This window comes from Zonotrichia leucophrys, chromosome 1 (assembly GCF_028769735.1).
Source record: "Zonotrichia leucophrys gambelii isolate GWCS_2022_RI chromosome 1, RI_Zleu_2.0, whole genome shotgun sequence".
NCBI lineage: Eukaryota > Metazoa > Chordata > Aves > Passeriformes > Passerellidae > Zonotrichia > Zonotrichia leucophrys.
Window position 1 is genome coordinate 66,946,426 of NC_088169.1, and position 23,767 is coordinate 66,970,192.

At 38.4% G+C, this 23,767-nt stretch overlaps 1 protein-coding gene and 1 long non-coding RNA gene across 5 annotated transcripts in view; both read left to right on the forward strand.

Moving 5' to 3' along the window:
• The window catches only part of DCLK1 (doublecortin like kinase 1), a 237,696-nt gene extending 226,090 nt beyond the window's left edge, over positions 1-11,606 (forward strand). For all 4 annotated transcript variants that reach the window (XM_064716055.1, XM_064716046.1, XM_064716063.1 and 1 more), the window contains one exon: positions 2,061-11,606. In XM_064716055.1, coding sequence (XP_064572125.1) covers positions 2,061-2,118 — 58 coding nt within the window. In that variant the 3' untranslated portion in view covers positions 2,119-11,606. The remainder of the gene's footprint in view (positions 1-2,060) is intronic.
• Positions 11,607-18,057: 6,451 nt separating this feature from the next.
• LOC135455826 (uncharacterized) lies at positions 18,058-23,299 on the forward strand. Its single transcript, XR_010442405.1, has 3 exons — positions 18,058-18,116; positions 21,672-21,767; positions 22,634-23,299. It is a non-coding gene; the product is annotated as an uncharacterized LOC135455826 (long non-coding RNA).
• Positions 23,300-23,767: the final 468 nt, after the last annotated feature.

A 23,767-nucleotide genomic window follows, 5' to 3' on the forward strand; every position in this document is an offset into this window, starting at 1 on the left:
TACATTTGCCATTCCCATATAGTAGGTTTTAAAAATAAATTCTCAATTTAATACAAGTATTTTTATGTATTCAACAAGAAATGTTTAAATTTCTCAGGGGAGAGTATCTGTTACCACAGGATGATGTGATGTGGTTTAAACTTTAAATAAATGCTTATTTCCTGTAAACATTAAAAATATCCTTTAAATGGAAATCTGTATTTTATAGAGCGGTAATATATGCCATTCTTTTCAATTTTCACACAAAATTACATACTGTAAGCAGTATATTCATTGTGTGTAAAAGATCTAGGTATTCTTCTGTTTCACATTAAAAATAATCAAAAACGGAATTGGTTCAAGGCTAAGAAACATAGAAGGCATTGAAAATACTAATTAGAGCTCTTAACCAAAAGATAGCAGTAAACAAAAAAAATGGCAGATGCAAAGTGTTGGATTTTGTAGCAATTATTATTTAAAATATAGGAATGAACTTATCAAAATGGATCGCTTTACCCTTTTAAAGTAGTGCTATATGGTTTCTAGACACACAAAAAAATCATTCAGCAATATAGCCTAACTAAATCCATTTGCTATAATAGTTCTGTACTCCTGTCCATCTTTCTGTCTCTGTTACATCATTATTGAATACTGGTTGCATTATTTGAAAGCCTGGATTGCTATAATGCTATTCTGCACCAGTATGATGGATTTAGTTTTCATTTTAGTCTCAACAATATGTTGGCTATAAATACATCTCTGCTCTCCTGTGAGGCTCACACTGTAACTGGTAAATTTTCTAGAGGAATCAGTCATGCATATCTTAAGAGAGCACAATAAATTCTTTGAAGCAGAATAACCTTTTGGCTGCATTCCTTTAAATAGACCTTTTCATTATAGGGACAATTTTTTCAAGCCTTATGAGTGAAACCTATTTAGTTCTCAAAGTTATCTTTTTCCAGTGCCATGATCAGATACTTAGTTTTATTATGTAAGTCATTTTACTGGTTCCCATTTTGCTTTTTCCAAAACAGTCATGGGTTGGGATTTAAGGGGGCAGCCCTGCTTCAGAAGCAGCTAACCATGTGTCAAAGTGCTCTTGCTGAATCAAGGCCATCCTGTTGAACTTATAAATTTACAGTGATTTCAGGGACTGCAGTCTAAGATTTCATAATCAAGAAGAGAGCAAAACCCAGTACTGTGCTTGAAGCTGATAGTCAGACTAGGGCTACCCTTACTTGGGTTGAAGTTTCACCTTGTAAATGTGCCAGAAAAGCAGAAGAAAGAATGTGGCTGGAAGTTACAGCCATCTTATTAAGAATTGCTTTCTCAATATGGCAGAATTATCCAAAATTAATGGCCATTAAGTAAATATTGTTCTTTCCCATTCCTGGATACCTTAGCTAAACATGGATAAAATTAGCAGAGTATTGAGTTCAGTAGACCCTGGTTAACAGGAAGAGACAATGTGGTCTGGCTGAACAGGTCTTTCCGTCAGAGCTCTTCAGCGTTCTCCCTAAGAACATCCATTGAGCGGCATGATGTGTCAAGGAGCTGGGCTAGCTCCCTCCGGTGTTTGTTTTTCTCTCTTGTCTGACAACTTCATCACAATCCATCTTTGTTAGCTGATTGCACTGACTTGAACACGGGTGAGTGTGTATCAGCCTTCATTAGGTCAAATCAAAGACAAGTGTACATCTCTGCCTTGCCTGTAGAAACAGATTTATACTTTGAGAAGGATGGGGGGAAGGTCACTCGGTATTTGGCTTGAAATTTGATCCTGTTAAAGGATGAAATTAATAACATCCAGAAGTAGAACATATGGCATCCATATATATGGCATTGTATCTGCTTGATGATGTCACGCTACCTCTTAAGGTTTGGGAAATGCACTTTTTAAAGTGTTTAGCTGTGTTGTGGGCTCAACCTTTCAGACCTGACTGAGACAGAGCAGGCTTAATTTGGTCTGAACATTTATTATCCCTGGTATTTGCAGGCCACATAAAACCTCATGGTTTTCATTATCTTTGCGTTTCACACACAGCCTAATTTCATTTATTCTTATTTTATGCCCCTGCCAGACCACCGCTCTTGATAAGGAGAGGCAGGTTTTCCGACGAAGACGCAACCAGGATGTGAGGGGACGTTATAAGGCTCAGCAAGCTCCACCCGAACTCAACTCCGAATCGGAAGACTATTCACCAAGCTCCTCCGAGACTGTTCGCTCACCTAACTCACCCTTTTAATAAAACACTTTTTCTCAAAAGCCTTGGCTTTAACCCTTTGAGACCCTGAAACTACTTCAGGCCTGTGTGGAGTGAATACAGCTGATCTACCCAGCAATAAAAGCTGGGATGGTGGAACACAAAAGGGTGCTCACAGAATCTTTGTAAGAATAATTTCCTAATTGATTGAAATACTTGTTCTCTGTTTAGATTGCAACTTGCTGCTAATAAGATCCTCAAAGGGTTAAGGCTATTTTGCTTTTTTATTTAAGGATAGAAGCAGTGAATGTTTTCATCAGTGGAGCTAGGAACTGCAGTATGTAATTTTAGCACATGTTAACCCTCTGAGTAAATGATCACCTTAAATCTTGACAACCCGTATTAGGGTTTTATTCTGGCTTTTTTGCTTTTATACGCACATATCTTTTATAGTATCCTGGAGTTCCTTGCCTGTTTCTGGCCAAAAATATATCAATTGTATTATTGCTTAGGAATTATAAATATAGGCTTAAAAATGAAAATAAAATTAAACAAATGGTATCTTCTGCAGCAGCTCATTCCAAATCTGCATTGTATTTCCACACGGAGTGACTGTTATTGGAGGATACGATGCAGGGCTAAATGCGAAATTCAGTTTAGGTCATTCTCATGGTTTACAGAGATGACATGATGATGGCCACAAAAGATTGCTTCCATATAGTTTGCTGCTAATGATAATGTCGAGTTTTGGGAAATTGCTTGAGGACACGTTCTGCCATGTAATAGTGCATAATGATTTAGTTGAGAAGTTCCTGGTTCCTTTGCATCACATTCAGGAATGCAGAGGCATCCTCTGAGCATGACCTGGTTATTCTGGCAGAGCCATTTAAAAGTATTAACACTGATGAGCTTTGCCCTTTAAATAGCTAGAGTACTTCTAAATCGGGGAAAATACAAGTAATTTAATATATATGTAAAGCCTAAACAGAATTAGCAGAAGTTTTGTCTTTAGAATGGAAAAACTAAAAATGATTCACCAGTTTTATTTGTAATATTTAATAAAATGGGCATTTACACAGAGTATATATATATATATATATTACTGGTTTGTTAAAACCTCTAGACAACATTATAGCTTTTTATTTGACCATTATCATAAAGTTGGCCTCCACAGAAATATTGCAGTGTGTAGACTTTTGCTTCAGATGTGATAATTTGAAAAAAAAGAAAAAAGATGGCTCAGAATTTCACTTGAATGAAAGAAAGAACTTTTCAAAATCATGTTCTAAAATAAAAAACATTGTGAAATTTATAGTTTCTCTTATTGCTCATATGAAATTGAAGTTTTCTCCTCTAAAGTTAAGGTTTTCTCACAGTGTTTTTTAAAATTCATGTGGTTTCCTCTCTTTCTCTCTCCTCCTCAACCTTGCCCTTTATCTTACTTTCTTCCTTCCTTTTTCTTTCCTGTTACACAGGCAGAAGTATTAATATACCAATATACCACCCAAAATGACATGCAGGTATTCTCAGCTTTCTGGGAAGTATAAATAAATTTTTCAGGAGCAGGGCAAGTTGCCCACAGTATCACTCCCGTTCTGAGTGGTGTTTGTTCACGGAACTGTCCGTATGAGCAGTGGTGGCAGCCAATGTAGACCTGCAGCTGGTGGGGGCTAGTGTAAAGCTCTTTGCACTTCTAGGTGGAAGTATCACTTGAACTGTAGTTCAAGAAACATTGGAATTCTGTTTCTCCATCCTATGGAGTGCATCTTTCATTGCCTCAGATGTGAAAAATTATATATTGAAAGCTCTGAAGACTTTAAACACAGGAATTTAATCTTGCGGATCTTCACACAAGTGGTATAAATATTTCTTTTTTTTTTTTTTAATCTACCTGATATTGATGGTCTAGAAGTGAGGTATTTAGTAGAAACTAATTCTCCAGACTTCCTGGGTAATACAGAGAGATAAGAATTCCAGGTTTGATTCATCTCACCTGACATGGGCACACATTTTAGGTGGGACTTATGTCTTGATTAGCCTTTTGGTCTCACTCCATCAACTGTAGAAGGAACTGCTGGTAGAAGTTTACATCAGACACCAACTTCAGATTATGAGTTTACTAGAAAGTCATCTAAACCATAAGGAGACTGATCTCTGAATGCATGTCTGTGGACAGAAGACCTGTGTAAGGCCTGAGTTGCTCTGTCTGGAACCTGTGTAACAACATTTTAAAGCAAGTGAAGCAAATAAGAGAACTCCATTGGGAGAGGAGGTGAAGGGACAAAGGAACTACCATACAAAACTTCTCAGATTTTAGGTTTTGGGAAAGGGTTGTGTCTGTGTGTCAGATCCTTCACCATAACCATCCAACTCTCAACTCGTTGTGGAGAGAAGTTGCTCAGTAGATAGGGAGCAACCACTGTCATCTTAATGGTTGTACATTCATAACTTTTGGATGGGACAAGGATTTTTTTTTCCCATAGGATGAAAATCTCAGTCAAGATAAAGCCTTCCTTGCCACTTACCTACCCTAATTTACAGTAGGTCAGAATCTGGCACAAGTTTGACCAGCACTGACCTTCCCACATTTCATCACAGTCTTCCCTTTAGAAGAGATACAGCTCAGCCATGTAAACGTAAGACATACATGTGGTAATAAAAAAGTGTCCATTAATACCACATGCTCCTTGACTATTGTGAAAATTTGGCAGTCTTAAACCAAAGGCCAATGTTCATTCTTCTTAATTAGAGAGGGAAGTCAGAAGAAAAAAAATATGTTTCACCTTATGCATGAGAAATATTATTCAAAAACCCATCTGGGATTTTCCAATCACATTTTCTTTGCTTTGGAATACAGGGTTATCATTAAAATAAGATGTTTGGCTCCTTCATCTTAGACCATCTTGTATTACTTAAAATGTGTGTAAAAATAATCTTAGATCCTGAAAATCCTACTCATCCCCAACATCTTATGTTTCTGATTGTTGGTTCGTGTTTTGTGAACATAACTATAAAAATATTTCTTTAAGTTATTTTTAGGTTTGTGAGAGACTGGGTTTCAAATTGCTGATATCCTATATTAGGTTTCAAGGAAAAATATCTGAATATTTGAACTGTTTTAAAAGTGTTTGCAATGATGTTTTTAAATCTATCCATATACCCATAGATATATATTTTAATATATCCATATATATGTATATATATTTATGGTTTCATGGAAGTTATAATGGTTTAGGCTTGTTTGGCAGTGACTGCCATATTTTTTAGTCTAATTTCTGAATTCTTGGGGGTAAGTGAAGACAGAATATGTGGCCCTATAAATATTTCAAACACCAATGAAAAAAAGAAATCAAGCATAATAGACTATTTCTAATGTGAAAATCTGGGAGAGCATACCGTGGTCATTTTACTGTAATACAGACCAGTCCTTCTGACTTCTTTCCTCGCTTCCCTTTTGAATCATTGGCTGGCATTGCTGCTAAATGTGACAACAATTGTTTTAGTTAGCAGAGATGGATGGCAGTTGGGGTAGGCACCATTTATCACCGAGGAGATGGAGACGAGCACTTCCGAAGGGTGACTCAGGTCATCTGATGTTTGCTATCTGGAGATGCCTGACAGCCTGATCTTAGAATTAGCAGGAAAGTAGAACAGGGTCACTTCCAGCTTAAGTCCTCTCAATTAAATATAAGCAGGGATAACGTGGACTCTAACCTAAGTGGGATATTCTAATGAGCTTACATGCAGTGAGCAAACTTTGATGTGAAAATGAAAATGTAGTACGGGCTAGCACAGGATTTGCTAAAAGATAGTGAGCTGGGAATTGTCTCATCTAGATGTATCTGTCTAAGAGTTGAGCATCTAATATAGGGCAGTAATCTAATCTTCCCATACAGGTGCTAGAGGCTGGTTTCTCTAACAGATAATTAAAATTCTAGGATGGATTAATCACTCATGAGATGAGGTGCCTAGCCCAAACATATTTAGAATATGATTTATTAAGTCATGACATATAAATTAGTATTTTGGTGAGTTATAATTTTCACAGCATTAATGTACAAAAAATCCAGAATACTATGGTTCTACTCAGAGGGTTAACAGAAAAGCACTAGGCATGCTGATTACATTGGTGTATCCAAACTGCTTTGCTTTTTTAGCCAGTGTTTGCTGATTTTTTCAGAAAATTCTTGAAAAAATTCAAGTTTGAAATAATTTAAGTGTTGTTGTTTAAGGAATTTCTATAACCAAATTAATCTTATTTTTAGCTCAAGTTATTACAGGAATAATATGTATCATTGATGCAGTGTAAGTCTGTAGTTACCAATTTTATTAATTCCACAAGTGATTCCAGAAATCTCTCTTTTTTTAAGTACTTATTATAGAGCTTACAATGGTGGCATAGGTGACTGAGACTGTCTTTCTTATTGGTAAACAAACAATATTGTAATTTCAAGAAAGTCCTAAGAATCAGCTTTTCAGTTTGGTAGTGTACTAGTTAGGGGAAAGCTATTTCATTACATGCATTGTGTAAATCATCTTTGTAGATGAAGATTGTTCATATTAATGAACACTTTCTTTTTTCCTTGACATTGTAGCAGAAACTGTTTACTTGTTAATGAACAACCAATACATTAATTTGCTTCAGACTGTTAGAGGGGAAAGTGAGATTCCAGTCATTGACAATGTTATTGCTTTACAGTAGCCCTCATCTAATTAAATGTGGTGCATACTACAATAAGCAAAGCCAAACCTGTGAATAAACTCCTGAAAAAGCCTGGTGGGTCTTTATTCAGTTGGGTGCTTGCACACAGTAGCATGTGACAGCAGGAAGGCTTTCAAGAATTGTTGAAATGAAAGCGATATATCCACAAATAAGAGCTAAATTGCAATCCTTTCCCTATGGGGCATATATGTTTGAAAAGAAAAAATAAAGAAAAGAAAAGAAAAATTGGCTCAGAGGTTTACAGTGGTACTATATTACCACAGGGCAAGTACATTAAATCATTGTTATTTGCTAGCCTGGGGTATATGTTGGAAAATGGCATCTTTTTTATTTAGTTTAGATTGTGGGCAGGGAGAGCTTTCCTAATATTATTGCAGTGCCTGCTAGTGCTGCCATGGTTAAGTCTGTGTTAGTATTTCCATTATAAACTCTTAGTCTCAAAGGTTTTTAATTTGATTGTAAAAATTTGCTTCAGGCAGAAACTTGGCATACAATTTTTCAGCTCAGAGCGGTTCTTTTCCTAAAATATGAGGGAAATCAGCTTGACCTCTTCAACATTTATTTTCTAAGTGTACACAAACATTTGTGGACACAAAGGCGGTTTTTATGCAGCTCATTTCAGATGTGTCACGTTCTCAAGCATGTCTCACAGGTCTTAACTACAAAGGTGACAGCTCAGAACTTTTGGGCATTTTGAAAACCAGAAGGAAAACTCAGTGATCAAGAGCAAAAATGTTCCACATGTGGAAGAGTTTTATTTTGACGTGACAATCATTTAAAGTTTGCACAGTAATGGGTATGTATACGCCCTGCTGAGTGCTCATGTAATTCCTGAACCCATTAATTTAAGTCATTCCAAGTAGAAAATGCTAAATATGAATGTGTTGAATTTCCCTGTAAGACTGGGAAACAAAGCAGTTTTTTCTTTTGTTTTATAGTAGCACCATGGACAAAGCTGACAATACACCAGTTAAAGGGGTCTGGGAAGAGAAGAATCAAAAGGACATGTTTTCTCTTAAGGGGAAAAAACTTGTCTGAATAATACAGAGTTGAAAGCTCGCACTGAATAAGATAGGTATCAAAAGCAGTTTAAAAAGTATAAGTATGGGACCATTTGAAAACTATAAAAGTGCAAGGGAGCCATGCAGTGCAGTGAATCCATGCGTGGAACCAATCACCTACTAATCTGGAGCAAATTTACAGCTACAAACAGGCATAATTAATACACAAATCAAACACACCCAGCAGCAGATGGAATTGAAATCCTAGTCCTTTTAGTAAACATAATGCAAACCTTTTCCTCATATATTCACTAAATGAGACCGTCTGTAGCTGTTTGAAGTAGTGTTGCATACAGGCTAGTGGGTGTAATTAGCCAAAATTAGGTGTTTAAAAAATGGCTGCAAATTAATTGTTTTTAATAGCAATTCTACCTCACTGGGACCTTTTAGGAAACGACAGCTTTTAAAAAGTGATGTCTATGCATTTTGTATTTGTGTGCGTATATACTTGGATAGCCCATGCCAAACAGCTTCAGTAAGAACTGAGTTGCTATACTGAGGTGACATGTTGCCTGAAATTTTCTGCCACAGGGGCCAGAGAAAGGGACAAAAGTCTCCGTGAAATAAAGAATTCATGGATTGATCCACCTGTAATGGAGATGTCTTCCTAATTTTTCTCTTAGTGATCAGCTTGAGTGATAAGCCACAGTGGTCAGTCATGTCCAGAAGTATTCTCCCTACCTGAGTAGGTGGGAAGGGGACACTGGATGGAGCTTGGCACCTGTTTTCTTGGCACCCACCTACAGTGCTGCACATTTGTCAAGCCATGCATAAATATCAGGTTGGAAAAATAACTGTTTGCACCAAATGATAGAGCCAGAAAAAGCGCATCAGTAGTGATTAGCCATGACAAGGGTAGACTGACATTTGGAAGATGGTTTCCAACCAATTTATCAGTCAGATTTTTGAGAGATTTTCCAATAGAACCATTGGAACTGAGAAATCCAAATGATTGTTAGGTGCTACTTGATCTGTTCATGAAAAACTTTCTTCTTGAGGTGTTTCTGATACATCCTCATATGTGTTTTCCTGATGTAGGAAGACTCTGGACACAAAAAGCCAGAAGACAGCTTTATTTCTGTGTGTCTAACAGATTTGAATGCTAGTGATGAATGCTAGTGATTCATACACATAGAATTTTAGGTGTCTTGAAAAGAAAACAGTGATGAAAGAAGCTTAGCTTACTTATCTAGAGTTCTCTCAGGAAGAACTGACATTACTACCACAACTGTTGCTGCTATTACTATTCTACTAACACCACCATTGCCCTTCAGAGTTAATTGCTTTGTTTAACCTGTGCATCTCCATTAGATGCCTGGAATGCTTCAAACCTGCCAGTAAGACCAGCGAGGTCTTACATGAGCATCCATAAATTTGTTTTCTTTTCAAACAGAATGCCCACAGCTATTGAAGCTGAGTTCCATCATATGGAAGCTGAGTTCCATCATATGATGAGGGTTTGAGAATTGGAAAGAGAGGTATTGGTAAATTGAAGGAGAGGATTATTTGTAAAGTGTAAATACAATGTCCAAGGGAATTCCTAGTGCTGTATCTCACAAAAGAGAGTGATAGAATTTTTTTTTCTTCAGCAAATTCAAGCATGTAGGAAAATGCAAATAAGCCCTTGAGAAATGAACTTCTGATAATCTGATGTTTATTGTTAAACTTAACAAGGTGTAATCTTTGTGACATTGCTTCATGGTAATAGAGAGATGAATTTAAGGTAATGCTTGATCTTGGCAAGTTTTGCCACTGCCAATTAAGGGGTGGGAGGTATCAAATTGATTGACTGATACTAAAACAAGCAGTTCTGAAGAGGCATTTCCAGAGAGTTGATGTGAAAAAAAAAGGGAGGAGGGTAATTCTTGAGTATTTTCCACAGGCCAGTTTATCACTTGCCATTTGTGCTGATCTTTAGTGTCTTGTCTGAGGGGGAAAAAATTGCTCACATTGGTCCAAGGTTAAATATATAGCCAATATAACCTTTTTTTTTTTTTATTTTATTGAGGAATTAACAATAAGATTTTATATTCTACCTGAAAAGAAATTGTTAAATGATTACTGTAGTGTGAAATTAAATAGCACTTTTCTCATGCCTGCTAAAAAGCCATCTAAGGAAGTGGTGGCCTTCAAACAAGTTTCTAAGTTATTTAAATTTAGAAAATATTTAAGATTTTTTTAAAACTCAGACAATGCTATGTATTTGATTGGTATAAAGGAATCTTTAATTTTCAAGGTACTAATTAAATAAGTTCTATATGCTACATATTCCTACAAAAATAAGGAGGAAAGACAAATTTTTCAAAATGTGGGTGAATAGAAATTACATCTGATGTTATCACCTTTATTTATGGGATCGGTTTTTAAGTTGCTGCTTACTCTTACATAAAATATTTGCTTTAATTAGGTAATAAAAGAATAGAAAAGGAAAAATCACTTAATACTTCAGCTCTACCCTCAGCTTCTAATGAATTCATATTTCTTGAGCAGAGAAGCATTACAATATATTTCAATTCAGTCATCACAAGCAAGCCACCACGGAGTTAGATCCAGCTGCATTCCTGAGAAGCTGTGCACAACCTTTAAAAATTAGTCATGCAGCCACGTCCTAGCTTTCCCACATAAACCTCTGTACCCCAGTGAGTCTTGAAGAACATGATAATAAAAAAAAGGATGTAACTATTCAGAAAATTCTCACTTCATGTGTTAATATCGCAGCACAGGAGATCAGTTTGGATAGAGGTATGGAAATTCAATACTGCCCAGCTGTGGATGGACAGGCTTTGTATCTGTGCCCTTCAACACGACACATACCAACTCTCATGAGAAATGTGAATGGTATTTGACAGTGGAAGCCTGCTAAATCCCTCTAATGATTGTAAGTTTGATTGTAAATGGCTGGATTTTAGGAATTAGCTGGTGAATTAAGAAATAAAGGACTAGAGAATAATGCATTGCATAGCACTCTTTCATTTGTTCTGATAATTGATTTAATTTTAATTTTGTATTTCTTTCATTATCAGCAAGTGTGCTGATAATGTTTAAAAATTATGAGTAATAAAAATTACAAGATCCCACCAGGGCTCTCTGATTATTTTTGATGAAAGGCAGGAAAAGTGCTATTTTATCTGTTGATAAAAGCATGTATTTAACCTTACTTTCATTTACAAGCTAATTGTTGCAATTTAACCACTGGTTCATGGAATGATTCTTGATGCAGGACATAGCTGCAGAACTAAAGAGTCTGTTAGATGTCTGTCTGTCTGTCTAGAATATTGATTATATTTTTTTTTTCCCCCTCAGGGATTATTATTTCACAACTGGGTTATAGGCATGTGGTACTTTCCCTTTTGGATTTTGTCATCCCAAAGAGTTTGTCCTCCATTTTACTGGCAGCACAAGATTTTGGCATGCCAAAATGAAGGCTAAGCATTTGTGAACATAATAATCCTTCATGAACCTTCACTGTCAACCCTTTTCTCCCCTGCTCCTGTCCACACACCTCCAGCCTGTCCAGGCCACTTGTTTCTTTCTCCTTTCCTACACTTCACTTCTCTTGTGTAATGCAAATATTGTACATCTGTGTGTAAAACAGAGCAGGGAAACTGCTCCAGGGGAATAAAAAAGCTTTGCCCTGCATTAATTCTGTTCTGTTCATTGTTCCCATGCACCAGCATGCAAGGAAACGGGGTATAAAGAAACTGGCTACTGCAGTGGGAAGATGGAACTGCTTTCAACAGCAGTGGTGGCTTAAATAGTAAATGACAGTAAGGGGTAAGGGCTGAAAAGTGTGTGTTGTGTCTTTAGGGATTAAGTTCTACACTGTTGTTCTTTATATTTGGACTTTCAAAGAATTTTTTTGTTTGGAGTAAACTGAAAGAGTGGGGTGCTGTGAAAAAATACTACAGTTACAAAAGAAGAAAGACTTGGGGAAAGTTGGAGCACAGTATATTTAAATGTTGCATGCACTCAGTGGAAAGGGTGGAGAAGAGGCATTGTGTGTTGCCTTCAAATTGCATCCATGCTTTAGGCTTTTGCAGTGCTTTCTACAGGACAGTAATGGAAGATATGCACAGACTATCTTGCAGTCTCTTGTCCCCAGGTGGTAGATGACATTCAGCTTTATGATTTGTTGCCATTTATCCTTCAATGTGGGAAAAGGCAGTAGCTGAAAATCCTAAGCCTAAATGCTGCCCTGGTTGTACCTTCTTGCTCTGCCCCAAAGCTGCCCTGGCTGGGCCATGTTTTCCATTTATGGTGTAGGTAGAAATCTAAACTCTGGCCTGCTGTGTGCCAGCATTTGCACTGCTGGTCCCTGCCAGAAAACAGCAGCAGTCAGGAGGCTCCTCTGCCCCACACAGTCAGCAGCAGCTTCTGCTGATGCCTGAAGTACCATTTACCATTTGCTGAATGAGGGCCAGTGAAATCCCCTTTTTGAAAGATATTTGAACCCAAGATAATCTTAAAAGACATGTTTCTGCAAAGGGACTGAAGAGTGCAGCTATTGGTGCTGGTTTGTTGCCTGTGTACTGGCTGTGAGCAGCTGCCAGGCAGCAAATGGGGCAGCAGACATCGGGAAGCAAATGGAAACCCTGTGGGCAGCTTGCAAATCAGCAGTACACAGTCATAACCAGTACTTCCCTGGAAAGCAGTTGGATTTGGGGTTGGGCTTGTGCTTTCATTTTTCTGAACAGGAAACGTTCAAAATTCCAATTTTACTCCTGTTACTTGTTTTAGTTATGTTCAGGGAAATTGGACTTTGGAAATCAGCGTAAGGGGGGAAGGAGATTAGTAGCATTACATCAAAGAACTATCCAAGTCTTATCATGGTTCTCCTTTGGGCAATAGGTAGATAAGGAAGATAGGCTCTCAATTGTGTCCAGCTGCCCCTACTGTACTGCAGACAGATTGCACTCCAGGCAGAGAAATCATCTGAATGGAAATCAGTAATTCATTCTTTATTTCCCTTCATGTAACATGGAGTTTGGTATTGCTATTTTACGTGCAATTACTGTGTATATATACCAAAATGTTTCAGGATACTCCCCAGATTGTAACCCTTTAATGTCAGCTCTAGGTAGGAGAAACAAAATCCACGGTAAGGAATGAATAAATGACATTACAATGACAAAATTGAACTTCTAGCACTGGGACGGATGTCTCATATCAGAGGTTGCATATTTTTGATCAAAGTCATGAATTTGCATATATTTGTTTGAGCAGGTAAGGAAGTTTGAAATATAGCAAGTTTAATTTTACCAAATAGTAAAAAACTGGCATATCTGGTCCAAGACTTCTCAAATTACCTACATTGAGGGAAATCAATTTATTCTTTTCTGTTAGATGCCTGAAAAGATAAATTCACTGGCCCTGAAAATATATCTCTTTTTATTCTTGCCCACATCCATAATCCTCCTTTCTTAATAGATGAAAGTCATAATTAACATGTCACTGGAGAGTTACATTACTTCTTCAGAATTACCTCTTAATTTACTACATTAGCCTGATTAAGTAATGAATTCATCATTTCTAGTTTTTCCATAAGAATATAAAATATCTCATTTTTGACCAGGCAATACTAAATTAAAGTGCAACTGAGGAAGACATTTTGGCCTAGATCCCTTTTCCTAAAGATTCTTTCAAAGTCTTTCCTTAATGCACACCTAAATGCTGAGGGCTGCAGAGCCCCACAGGCCCTCTGTGCCTGCAGACCTTGCAGCCACAGAGCTGGAAGCCAAGCACAGTGGCCTGACAAGCTGTGCCCGCTGCACTGAGAGCCATGACACAGGAAGAGAGAGCCACAACAAAGTGTGCTGTGGACCACAATCCCACTGCTGTGACACAGCGCTTTACTGAAATGATGGGTTGAACTGGCACCAGAGATGTCCCATCACATTCCTGCAGTGGTGATCCCTGCCATTGACTGAAGGACGAGAAAACTCTGATTTTTTTTTTCTTTTTCCCCAAATTCCCCATTTTTTTATGCATAGGTGGCAAAAACACAATCCTACCCTCACCTGTGTGTAACAGAAAACTTTGGTGATTTTCTGCATTCAATTTTTGAGAACTGTGGGTGATATTTTTATTGCCGCTAAGAAAACACCATTAGCAATTAATTACTGTAGTTTCTTCTATTTTGTCTGTAGCAAATGAGAAAGTATCATATTCTTCCCTTTCCCTCTGTCAGGAGAATCTGGTCTTCACTCCTTGCAGTCTTTCCCATTTAACCTAAGAGGCTCTGTTAAGCAGCTAACTCACTGAGTCTATTAATGTGCTCAGTAGCCTAATTTGTGTCAAATATGCACTGATTGCCATTCAAGTGTCAGTCTGTGCTCCTTGTAGAAGCTATACTTGGAAGGAAGACTTGTAGGTTCCTCCATGAACTCAAGGTTGAAGGTATCATAATTGCTATAGGTGGAAATTCTCTGAGGCCTTTGGAAATGTTTAGTGACCAGGCTGTGTGTCTGTGTGGAAACACAGACTGGCAAAAAGTGGCTTGTTCTGCCCTGAGGCCACTGGCCACTGATATATCCTGAGAGAGGAATTCAGTTGGTCATTGGAGCTTGAGTGAGATGGAGACTGATGTGTGTGTGTGTGTATAGATATATATAGATATATATAAATAATAGATTGAGAAAGCTAAACCACAAATAAATAACCATAAGAGTTAAGACCTGGCAAATTAAAAGTTCTTCTCCAAAAACTGTTACGAGAAAAAGGTAAGAGGAAGTGAACTGATACAAAACCATGTGAATTTGCAGTAAAATGGCCATGCTATTTCAATGTGAGCCCACAAAAGGCAGCAAGTTCTCTCATGCAGCTGTTTCCCTGGAACACCAGGGCTGTATGTTTACCCTTCCAATGAGTGTGAAGGTAATGGAGATTTAGCCTTGTCAGAAAATTGAACAGGATAGCTAGAAATCAAGAATTAAACTATTTCCTACTTACCTACTTGAAATCTAAATGTGGAAGAAAAAATCTCCCATAGGACTTTCATTGAGTCTCATGTGTGCTGTCTTTTATGTGTCTTAAATTACACTCCAGTGAGGCTTCTGTGCTCCAGAGCTGTCAATGTACCACCAGTTGCCTGTATCTGTGGAAAATAAATCACTACTTTGAGTGCCAGAATACTGTTAGTTTAACTCTTACCTCTTTTTGTCTCCTCATGTCCTGCTGCCATCCCCACCTACTCCTCCCTTCACAACTTCTGTTCTTTCAACCAATCTGGAGAGAAGAGGCAGAATTCTCAAAAATAGTTAAGGACATAGATATTTTGTGAAAATCAGCAACTCAGTAGCTGATAGAAGCCTAAATTAGCTGTTGGCCCTTGTGCCACAGAGAGGTGGATGGGAGCCTGCAGTGCTGCTGCCCAAAAGGGCAGCTTGGTGGCTGAACCTGGCTGCCTTTCTGCAAGGGCCTTTCTTTCAGGGCTGTGGTGGCTGAAGGGATGAGTGGAGAGCTGGCTTGGTGCTGCTTTGAGCAGCAGGCAGTGCAATGGACCTTCAGGAGCCTTTTCCCACTTGCAGCTGGAGCACTTGATCTCAGTACTCTGCAACATAACTGAATAAAGCCCTGAGAGGAAGCAACAACACCCTCATCTTTTCCTCATTTTTCTCCTATTTCTACTTCATCCCTGAGTGTGAAGCACTGCTATTGTCCTTCCTCTTTTTCAGCAAGAGAGAAGTACCCTTATGCTTTCCTTTTTTCTATTTTGGTGCACTGAAATTAGAGGGGAAAATGACTGCTACTAGACTTCCTGTGCAAGGTTGAGTTGTATAATTTTGGTCTTTCCAGCACAGAATGTGCTTTTATGAATTTTTTTTTTTTTACCATGAATGCAGAAAGACCTCTTAAATATTTGAGTCCTGTAAGTATTTTTATGATAAAAAGCATTCCCTTGTTTAATAATTTTCATTTTCTTCTCAAAAGAAACATTGATTTTCTATCTAGCTTTCCTTAGAAGCTACCACTCAGTTTTAACAAAGAAAATGAAAGTTTTAGGGAGGGGAACCCCCGAATATTGAGACATTTGGATTATTTTAATGTTTATTAAAAATCCACACTGGCTGACTTCACAAGGGATACTCCCTTGCAAGCCTATATGAACAGCTCCTTGGCTAATGCTCATCAATCGGAGGAAGGAAACCAGGCAACACACTGTGAGATGCTGACCCTGCTGTTTGTCTCCATGCCATATGGCAGCAGAAGCTCACGTTGGCGCTTGGACCTGGAAGCTCTTTGCCCAAGCCCACTGCTGTGTACAGAAGCAGTGCTTCAGCCCTGGCCATTAATGATGTGCACGTGTCAAATGACAATGCTGAAACCTGCAGTAACCTTGTAAACCTGGGCCAGGTACAAACATTCTGAGGACAAACACAGCGCAATATTTAAGTATAAAAAAGATTGTTTGATGTGCTTTAATATACTGGAAGTGAGTAAAAGAAATTCCACTCCAACTTTAAGAGAAATTTGACTGTAAAGAATCACATCTCTGTCTAGTCTGGGTTTTATCAGGGTGAATTCATCCCATACAGAAATGTTACAAGCCTGTCAATGCTCTTTGCTTACTGTTAAATTCTTTGATAATTTTATGTTTAGCTATTTCTCTTGGCAGCCTGTCTTTAGCCCAATAAATTTTTGAGTCAGATTCTTTTCCTGTAATCCAGGTTAAAGCTCCTCTTTCTTAAATTTAAGTTGGTTTCTCTCTCTGTTGTCCATTTTTCCTGCTGAGTCCTCAGGTTTATGGGCTGAATCATTCCTGCTTGAGGTTTCTATCCATTCTTTGCTTTGTTTGTTCTGCTAATTTAAGCAGTATGTCTCTCTTTCATTCATTTACAATAACTTAACATTTAAGAAACTCTTGTTATCCTCACCATTCCTTTTCCCACTTCTTAATCTATATAGCCTGCTATGTAATTCAATCCTTCTCCAGAGACTTCACTTGGTTTATATGAAAAAAACTGTGTAGGGGATGTGAATGATCCAGAGCTTCAAAAGCAAATTCTTGAATATTAATCACTCTGCTTTTTTATCTCCAGGATGATAGACTGACAATATCCGACACTTTGAAATCCTTCCTGCCACTAGGTTGCCATCACTTCAGCTTGCCATTATTCATGCTAATTTGATGACTTCTAGTTTAAATGAATTCTTGTTTGTTTGTTTATTTACTTAGTGCATCTTTTCCCTCTCTCTCCCTCCTTTTGTTCTTGATTACCCTTTTGATCAACTGATGGATTAAGTAGACAAGAATTCTTCTTCTGGCTTTCAGTAAACACTCCATTTTGGAAGCATGATCCAATAGGTACGTAACACAGACATGGGAGCATTTTACCCTGTTCAGAATTGTATAACTTAAGCATGTATAACTTAAGCATATACCTTTGTGCCCCTTTGTTTTACCTTCTTTGAGATAGAAGGTGGCCAACAAACCTAATCTGAACCCACAGACAAAAGTTATTTTGGACCTTAACATAATTTGAACAAATGATTGCTGTCCTTCAGTAATGCTCTTTAACAGAAAAGGACCCCCAATCCATGTCTTGTAATCTCCTGGTGTGCAACACATCAGAGCACCAACCTCAGTCTCGTAATTAAATGAGTGCAACAAAATATGCCTTTGTTACAGAGGGAAGCATAATAATTAAAGTAGTTTAATCTTTCTGTGTAAAAGCAAACAGACAACCAATGAAACTGATTTTTGCTTCTTCTAGATCAATGAGGACCTACAAAGCAAAGAACACAGAGATTAATTTTCTCATTGTCATCTTCCTTTTGCAGATCCACATGCAGATCCATGAGTACGTGCCACATCTTTCTCGGCAAAGGCTCAGGAGCAGCCACCCAAAATGTGTTTTTGCTGCCTCAGTGATTGATTGCTGTCTCCTCTATAGTAGAGGTGGCCTTTGATTCCTAGTAAAATATCTGTATTGTACTTGAATATCTGTATATAGGCCTTGGCCCAGTAGGTCCTGGTTGCTCTTGATGGGCTGCAGCTGCGATGTCCTTCATTGGGCTGCAGCTGTGGCTAGTGAAGATAACTGGGATAAAAGGGGCTGGGTTGGCCAGTCAGGGAGAGCTTTGAAGGAGTCCTGACTAAGAAGGAGTCTGTGCTGTGAAGATCTGCAGCCATGAGAAAACACCAAGGAGGTATGGGACTCTAGAAATATAACAACACTCCTCTAGACAAATATTAGTAATGAGTTATCTGCAGCCAGTGTGCTACAAATGCACAGGTTTCTGAGAACAAAATGATGGAGAATGCAGGCTTCAATAAAAGGTGCATTCCTCACTGAGTCCCTGCACAAAGCTGCTGAAGAGAGAGGACACAGGATTTAGACCTCATTTAGTCACGGTCCTGTGCTCACCAGTTATGAGCAGCAGGTGGCTTCTAATGGAGCACTCCTTAGAAAATTAATCATAGATAAATATATTTTCTTAATATCAGCAATAGCTATTCAATTAGTATTTTATTATTAATAATTGTATTAATAGTTAATAATGGAGTACAGCTGATCCAAGAAATTACTAATAAAGCAGCATAGTAGATGGTGGTTGCCATAACACTGCTGCAGTTGGGAAGCAGCTTTATAACAGCCTTCTGGGGTAAGACAAGGAGGGATATTTGACAAGGTCGTGTAGTGACAGAACGAGGGGCAATACTTTAAAGTGGGTAGGTTTAGATTAGATGCTAAAAAGAAATTATTTACTCTGAGAATGGCGAGGCTTGGGAGCAGTTTGCCCAGAGAAGTGGTTGATTCTGCATCCCTGACAGTGTCCAGGGTCGGGTTGGATGGGGCCCTGAGCAACCTGGTCCAGTGGAAGGCTTCCTGCCCAGGGTGTTTGAAACTAGATGATCTTCTAGGTCCCTTCCAACACAAACCATTCTACAATTCTTTGGCTTATTCTGTTCATGAAGGTGAACAGCCTGTCTCCTAGTTCAGACAGAAAAAGCATTTAGAAGTGAAAGAAGAAGCCAGTCTTTATAATTTTGGAGGTTTGAAAAGACCCATTGGCTACAAAAGCTGCACTATCAGTTCAAAAAGGAAGCATGGGTGAAGGCAGAAACTGTCATCTCATCAGGAGGTAAACAGCAAATTCACTGAATAATGGAATGAGGGAACCTTCTCATGTTACCTAAGTATAAGCAGATCAAGCATATTTTTGCTTTTATTTTTTCTGCCTACATCTTTCATAAACACTTGTGGCTGTGTTGTCTGCTTTGAATATTATGAATAAATGCATGTTTGTGTTTTTGCTTAGCCTGAGCTGAAGGAAGAGCAGACATTCCTCTCCCTGGCCTGTGGCAGGGTCAGCCCCAGCCCTAGACTGATGATCTGTTTCTCCTGATTCTTTCTCACTGCATCCAGAAGTGCAACATTGCAACAGCAGTGTTGGTGCTCCCTATGGCCTGTTGTTTGCATCCCTAGTGTTCCTGGAGCTCTAGTCTTTGTGGACCTCTGAAACCTAATGTTGACACTGATGGCAGCTGGAGACCGTGCACTCAGCACCACAGGTGTGCCAAATTGAAAAAATGGTTAGGATGAGTGCCATAGGTGCAGTGCTGTGCCCTTCTTGGCATGCCTTTTCCAGCCCCAGTGTCCCTGGAGCTATAGTGTTTATGGCTTCCTGAAGCCTAACCCTAATGGCACCTGGGAGCTGAGGATGAGGTCTCCAGCAGCATCGGTTGCCTTGTTTGGAAAAGTGTGGAGGCAATGACGTTGGTGCAGTGGCATGCTGCCTATGCCATGCCTTTTCCAGTCCTAATGTTCTTGGAGCTGCAACCTGTGTAGCTTTGTGATCTCCCACCCTAATGATGGCTCAGGGCTGAGGCTGAGGTCCTCAGCATCATGGATGTCCCTGGCTACAAAGGGGTGAACAATGCTAGAGCCCAACTGTGCACCTCTTGGCATGCCCTTCCCAGCCGTAGGGCTCTTGGAGCTGTGGGATTTGTGGCTCTCTGAACCCTAACCCTAATGGCAGCTGTGCCTGAGCTTCCCAGCTCCATGGGTGACCCATTTTGTAAGGCTTGTGCTCCATGACTGGTAAGGGATGCTGAGTTGAGCAATCCACTCTGCCAGTACTGCTCTCTCCAGACCTTTCTAACCCTGGCATCCCATGTTTCTGGATGCCTCAGCCTCAAGCCCAAAATTCCATTAATGTTTATGGTTAGGATTTCCAGAGGCCCAAAAGCTCCATGGACAGTGAGATTTTTGACACCTCATTCTAAGTTCTTTTTTGTGGAGATGGCTGTTTACCTAGCTGCTTGATGGAAAATTCTTTTTTGCATACTTATTGTTTAGCTTTTTATTAAAGAACTCTTGCTTGTATACTGCCATATAACAAATTTTAGGGATAATTAAAGCTAACAACTTTAAGGCACTGCCTTATATGTCCTTGTCTTTCTTTTATCCTCTGCTACATTTTGTACTAAACTGCTATTGCAAAGATCTAAGGCATCCACAAGCAGTAATTAATTAACATGTGTAAAGGTTATTTTAGGTGTTGGGGGGAGGAACACGTGCTTCATATCTTTATATATTCACCAAGTCACTAGTGCGTGTACAGACGTTTTGCAGAAGCAGGCAGAAGGATGACTACCTCAGAGTGCTTTATTTGCCTCACAAGTTGATGTCAACAAGCCATGACTGGCAAGTTGTGGCCAGTGATCAGTTAGCCAGAGATGCTTTGTAAGACTTTTTATTATTGAATGCTTCTGAGAGATTGAAAAGCTCTTGAAGGCTGAAGAGCTGGGTTTTGTTCACATCTCGGCCATGGTAATTAACTGCTTTCCCAAGTAATAAAACCCCTAGTGATAGAGTCAGACAAACAGAAATAACAATGATGTGTAGATAACTCTCTCTTTTGCCTGAGGGTCCTTTCCTCATGGCTCACTTTCAGCCATTCCAGGGACTTTCTCTATTGCTGCCACCTCTGCCCAGTGACTACTGGTCTCTTGGAAGCCTCCCCTGCTCATCTTGGAAGTCTCACTCTGTCTGAACCTTTGCAGTATGCAAAACACGTTCCATGTGTGATGACAAAGAGTCTCACCTTCTGGAACTGGCTCCTCTTGTGCCAGATGAAGCATCAGGATGCTGACCTGCTGTAGTGGCAATTTCTATTTTCCCAGACATCCTACCTAGTTCAGTGTCCTTACAGAAATATCAAGAATTTGTTGACAAAAGGAAAAATCCCAAGTACTGTTGTCACACATCTTAACAGCACTTTTACAGTATAACTATAAATCATTTACAGAAAAGTAAAGAAAACATACTTTATAGTAATCTTTTTCATGTTTATTTTTGATAATATCTACTGCATGTTGAGGACAGAAGCTATAAATTATCTAAATTTAAGAGGATTACAAATAGTTTCAGGGAAAGGGAAGACCTCTGCACATAAAGAGTATAAAATTATCAAGGGACCTTTCATTTCAGCTGATATACTGCTTTGGTGAGAAGACTTGTCTCATGTGCTGATCTGAATGATAAAGCTGAGTTATGAAGCTGCTTGCTTCAGTTACTGAAATGCAGTTCTAAGATTTTCATGTGTGTACCTCCTCATAACTGAGATACAAGTTCAAGTACATTTACACTAGTATGAGACTGAGGTTTCCAAAGACATTTGCTTCATGAGAGCTTAATTTTTTTCTTTCTCTTTCTATTTTTCTCTCTCTTCTTATTTTTCTCTTTCTTTTTGTTACAGAAATTTTTCAGATTGGGTTCCTCTTGTATCTCCAAATATAAAGACAATTGAGATTTATAGTCCTTCCCAGATTCTAAGAGATTTAGAATAATGTAGGTAAGTATTTTAGGGATTTTGAAATCTTCATTCCTTAAAAACTAACTACTAACTAACTAACCAGCTAAATAAATAAATAAATAAAAGATCCCCAAAATCCTACACAAGTTTCATAAGGAAATAAACTTTCACCAGTTTCTAGTAGATGTGGGCTGACTTTTGTGACTCATCCATGGCTGATAATTTTTCCATGTGGAAGCTGGGCCAAATTCTGTTTTTCATGTAATGCTTCGCACCTAGATTAACTACAATGGTTTTAACTGAGTTTAATTTAGTTTCTGGTTTGTTCCGTTCTAAAGAGCTATGAAAACAAAACATTATAAGGGGCACAACCCCTTAGAAAGGAAAACGCAACAAGATCTTACACTAATAGCTGTAAAATACTACAACTGACTTCAGTGCTGCTTTAAAAAATTCCCTAAACTTTTCAAGTCCATAATAATTAAAAATTTATTAAGTATAATCCTTCTGTTCATTGCCCTTGCTGCTCCTTTGCAAGTAATATGTTTATTCTTAACCATGTGTGTATATTTATATGCATGTGTGTATGCCCACACATACAGACACACATTATAGAACGCATATTTTGTATATGTACCTATAATGTGTGTTTATTCTTACTTGAATAGATTGGCAAAATTCTTTGGCTAAAACTCGAAAACTGGCTTTAGAAGTTCATCCTGGCTCCTGATGATTTGGCCTACAGGGCCAATAGACAGGAGTTGTACCTACAACAGGGGCTTGGGGATTGGGAAATAGAACAGTTGAAAAATAGAACAGTGTGATTATTACCTGTAAAGTGCCACGAAACTTTAAATGAATTCATACTTTGAACAACTGAGCAGTTGCTTCCTTACCTTTTCCAGCCATTTCTTGGGCTACTTAGGTACCAGTAACACATGGACACAGAGGAAGAACTGTGCTGAAATACATGCTCCAGCTGCTCCAGTTTTACTAGTGGCTTCCTCTCAACACTGTTTTGCTCTGACTCCGGCTTATAGCTGAATTTTCATGAAAGCCAGCTGTCTTTGTTCTAAGGGAATTTCTTCTCAGGAGACTTTTAGTGGATATATACCTGTGTGCAGATCTACCCAGCATGTATTAAAGTATATAAAATAATTACATACTCAATGGTTTGGTCTACTGATGATACATATTTACACTCCAGTAAGGCTGTAGAACCTACTTGAAGATAAAATTGAGCTGAGGGGGAGCATCTACATGTCATATAGTAAACTTTGATGTTGTCTATGTTGGCTAAAAAATTCTCAGGAATAAATCTGATATGGGAAGCTTTTTTTATTGCCATAAAGCTGTGCACAGGAGCGCTAATCATAAAGCTGGACATTGTCACAGTAGATGCTACACAAGAGAATAAAAACCTCATCACAGAGTTCTTAAAAAGTCAGAGGTAAAACAGTATCATGAAAATTTTATTGTGTCTGTAAGCAGAAGTCTTGGTAGAAGCAGCTGAGGTTTCATCTCAAGATGTAACAATTTTCTCATTATTTCTTTTTCTCACATCCAACTTTTACTTGTCTTTTCCTGCCCCATCCTCCTGTTACATTTGTCAATACAAGGTTCTATATTTAGAAGATTTGAACTTGAATCTCTTACTAGTTTTCTTTTTATCTCATTTTGCTCATGCAGTGTTCTTTAAGGGGCAATAAAACCAATTATTTTTACATTACTCATTGATTTCATATATATGCTTACAGACAAAGAGATATTGGAAGGGTGAGAAGAAAACTCCACTCCAAGTCAAAAATTGTATTTATTTCTCTGCATACAATGGAGAAGGAAATCACTAGGCTGCTAGGAAAAAAAAAGTGATTTGTAAGTAAGCACTGGGAAATAATTTGCGAAAGGAGAAAACATCAGTGAGTGTTGATGTACATGCAAACTGGAAACATTTGTTTCAAAATGGTTCCCAAATTTTCAGAAGACTGTCCCTTAATTACAATGCAGACTTCATGACTAATTGTCTTAGGGTGGTACTG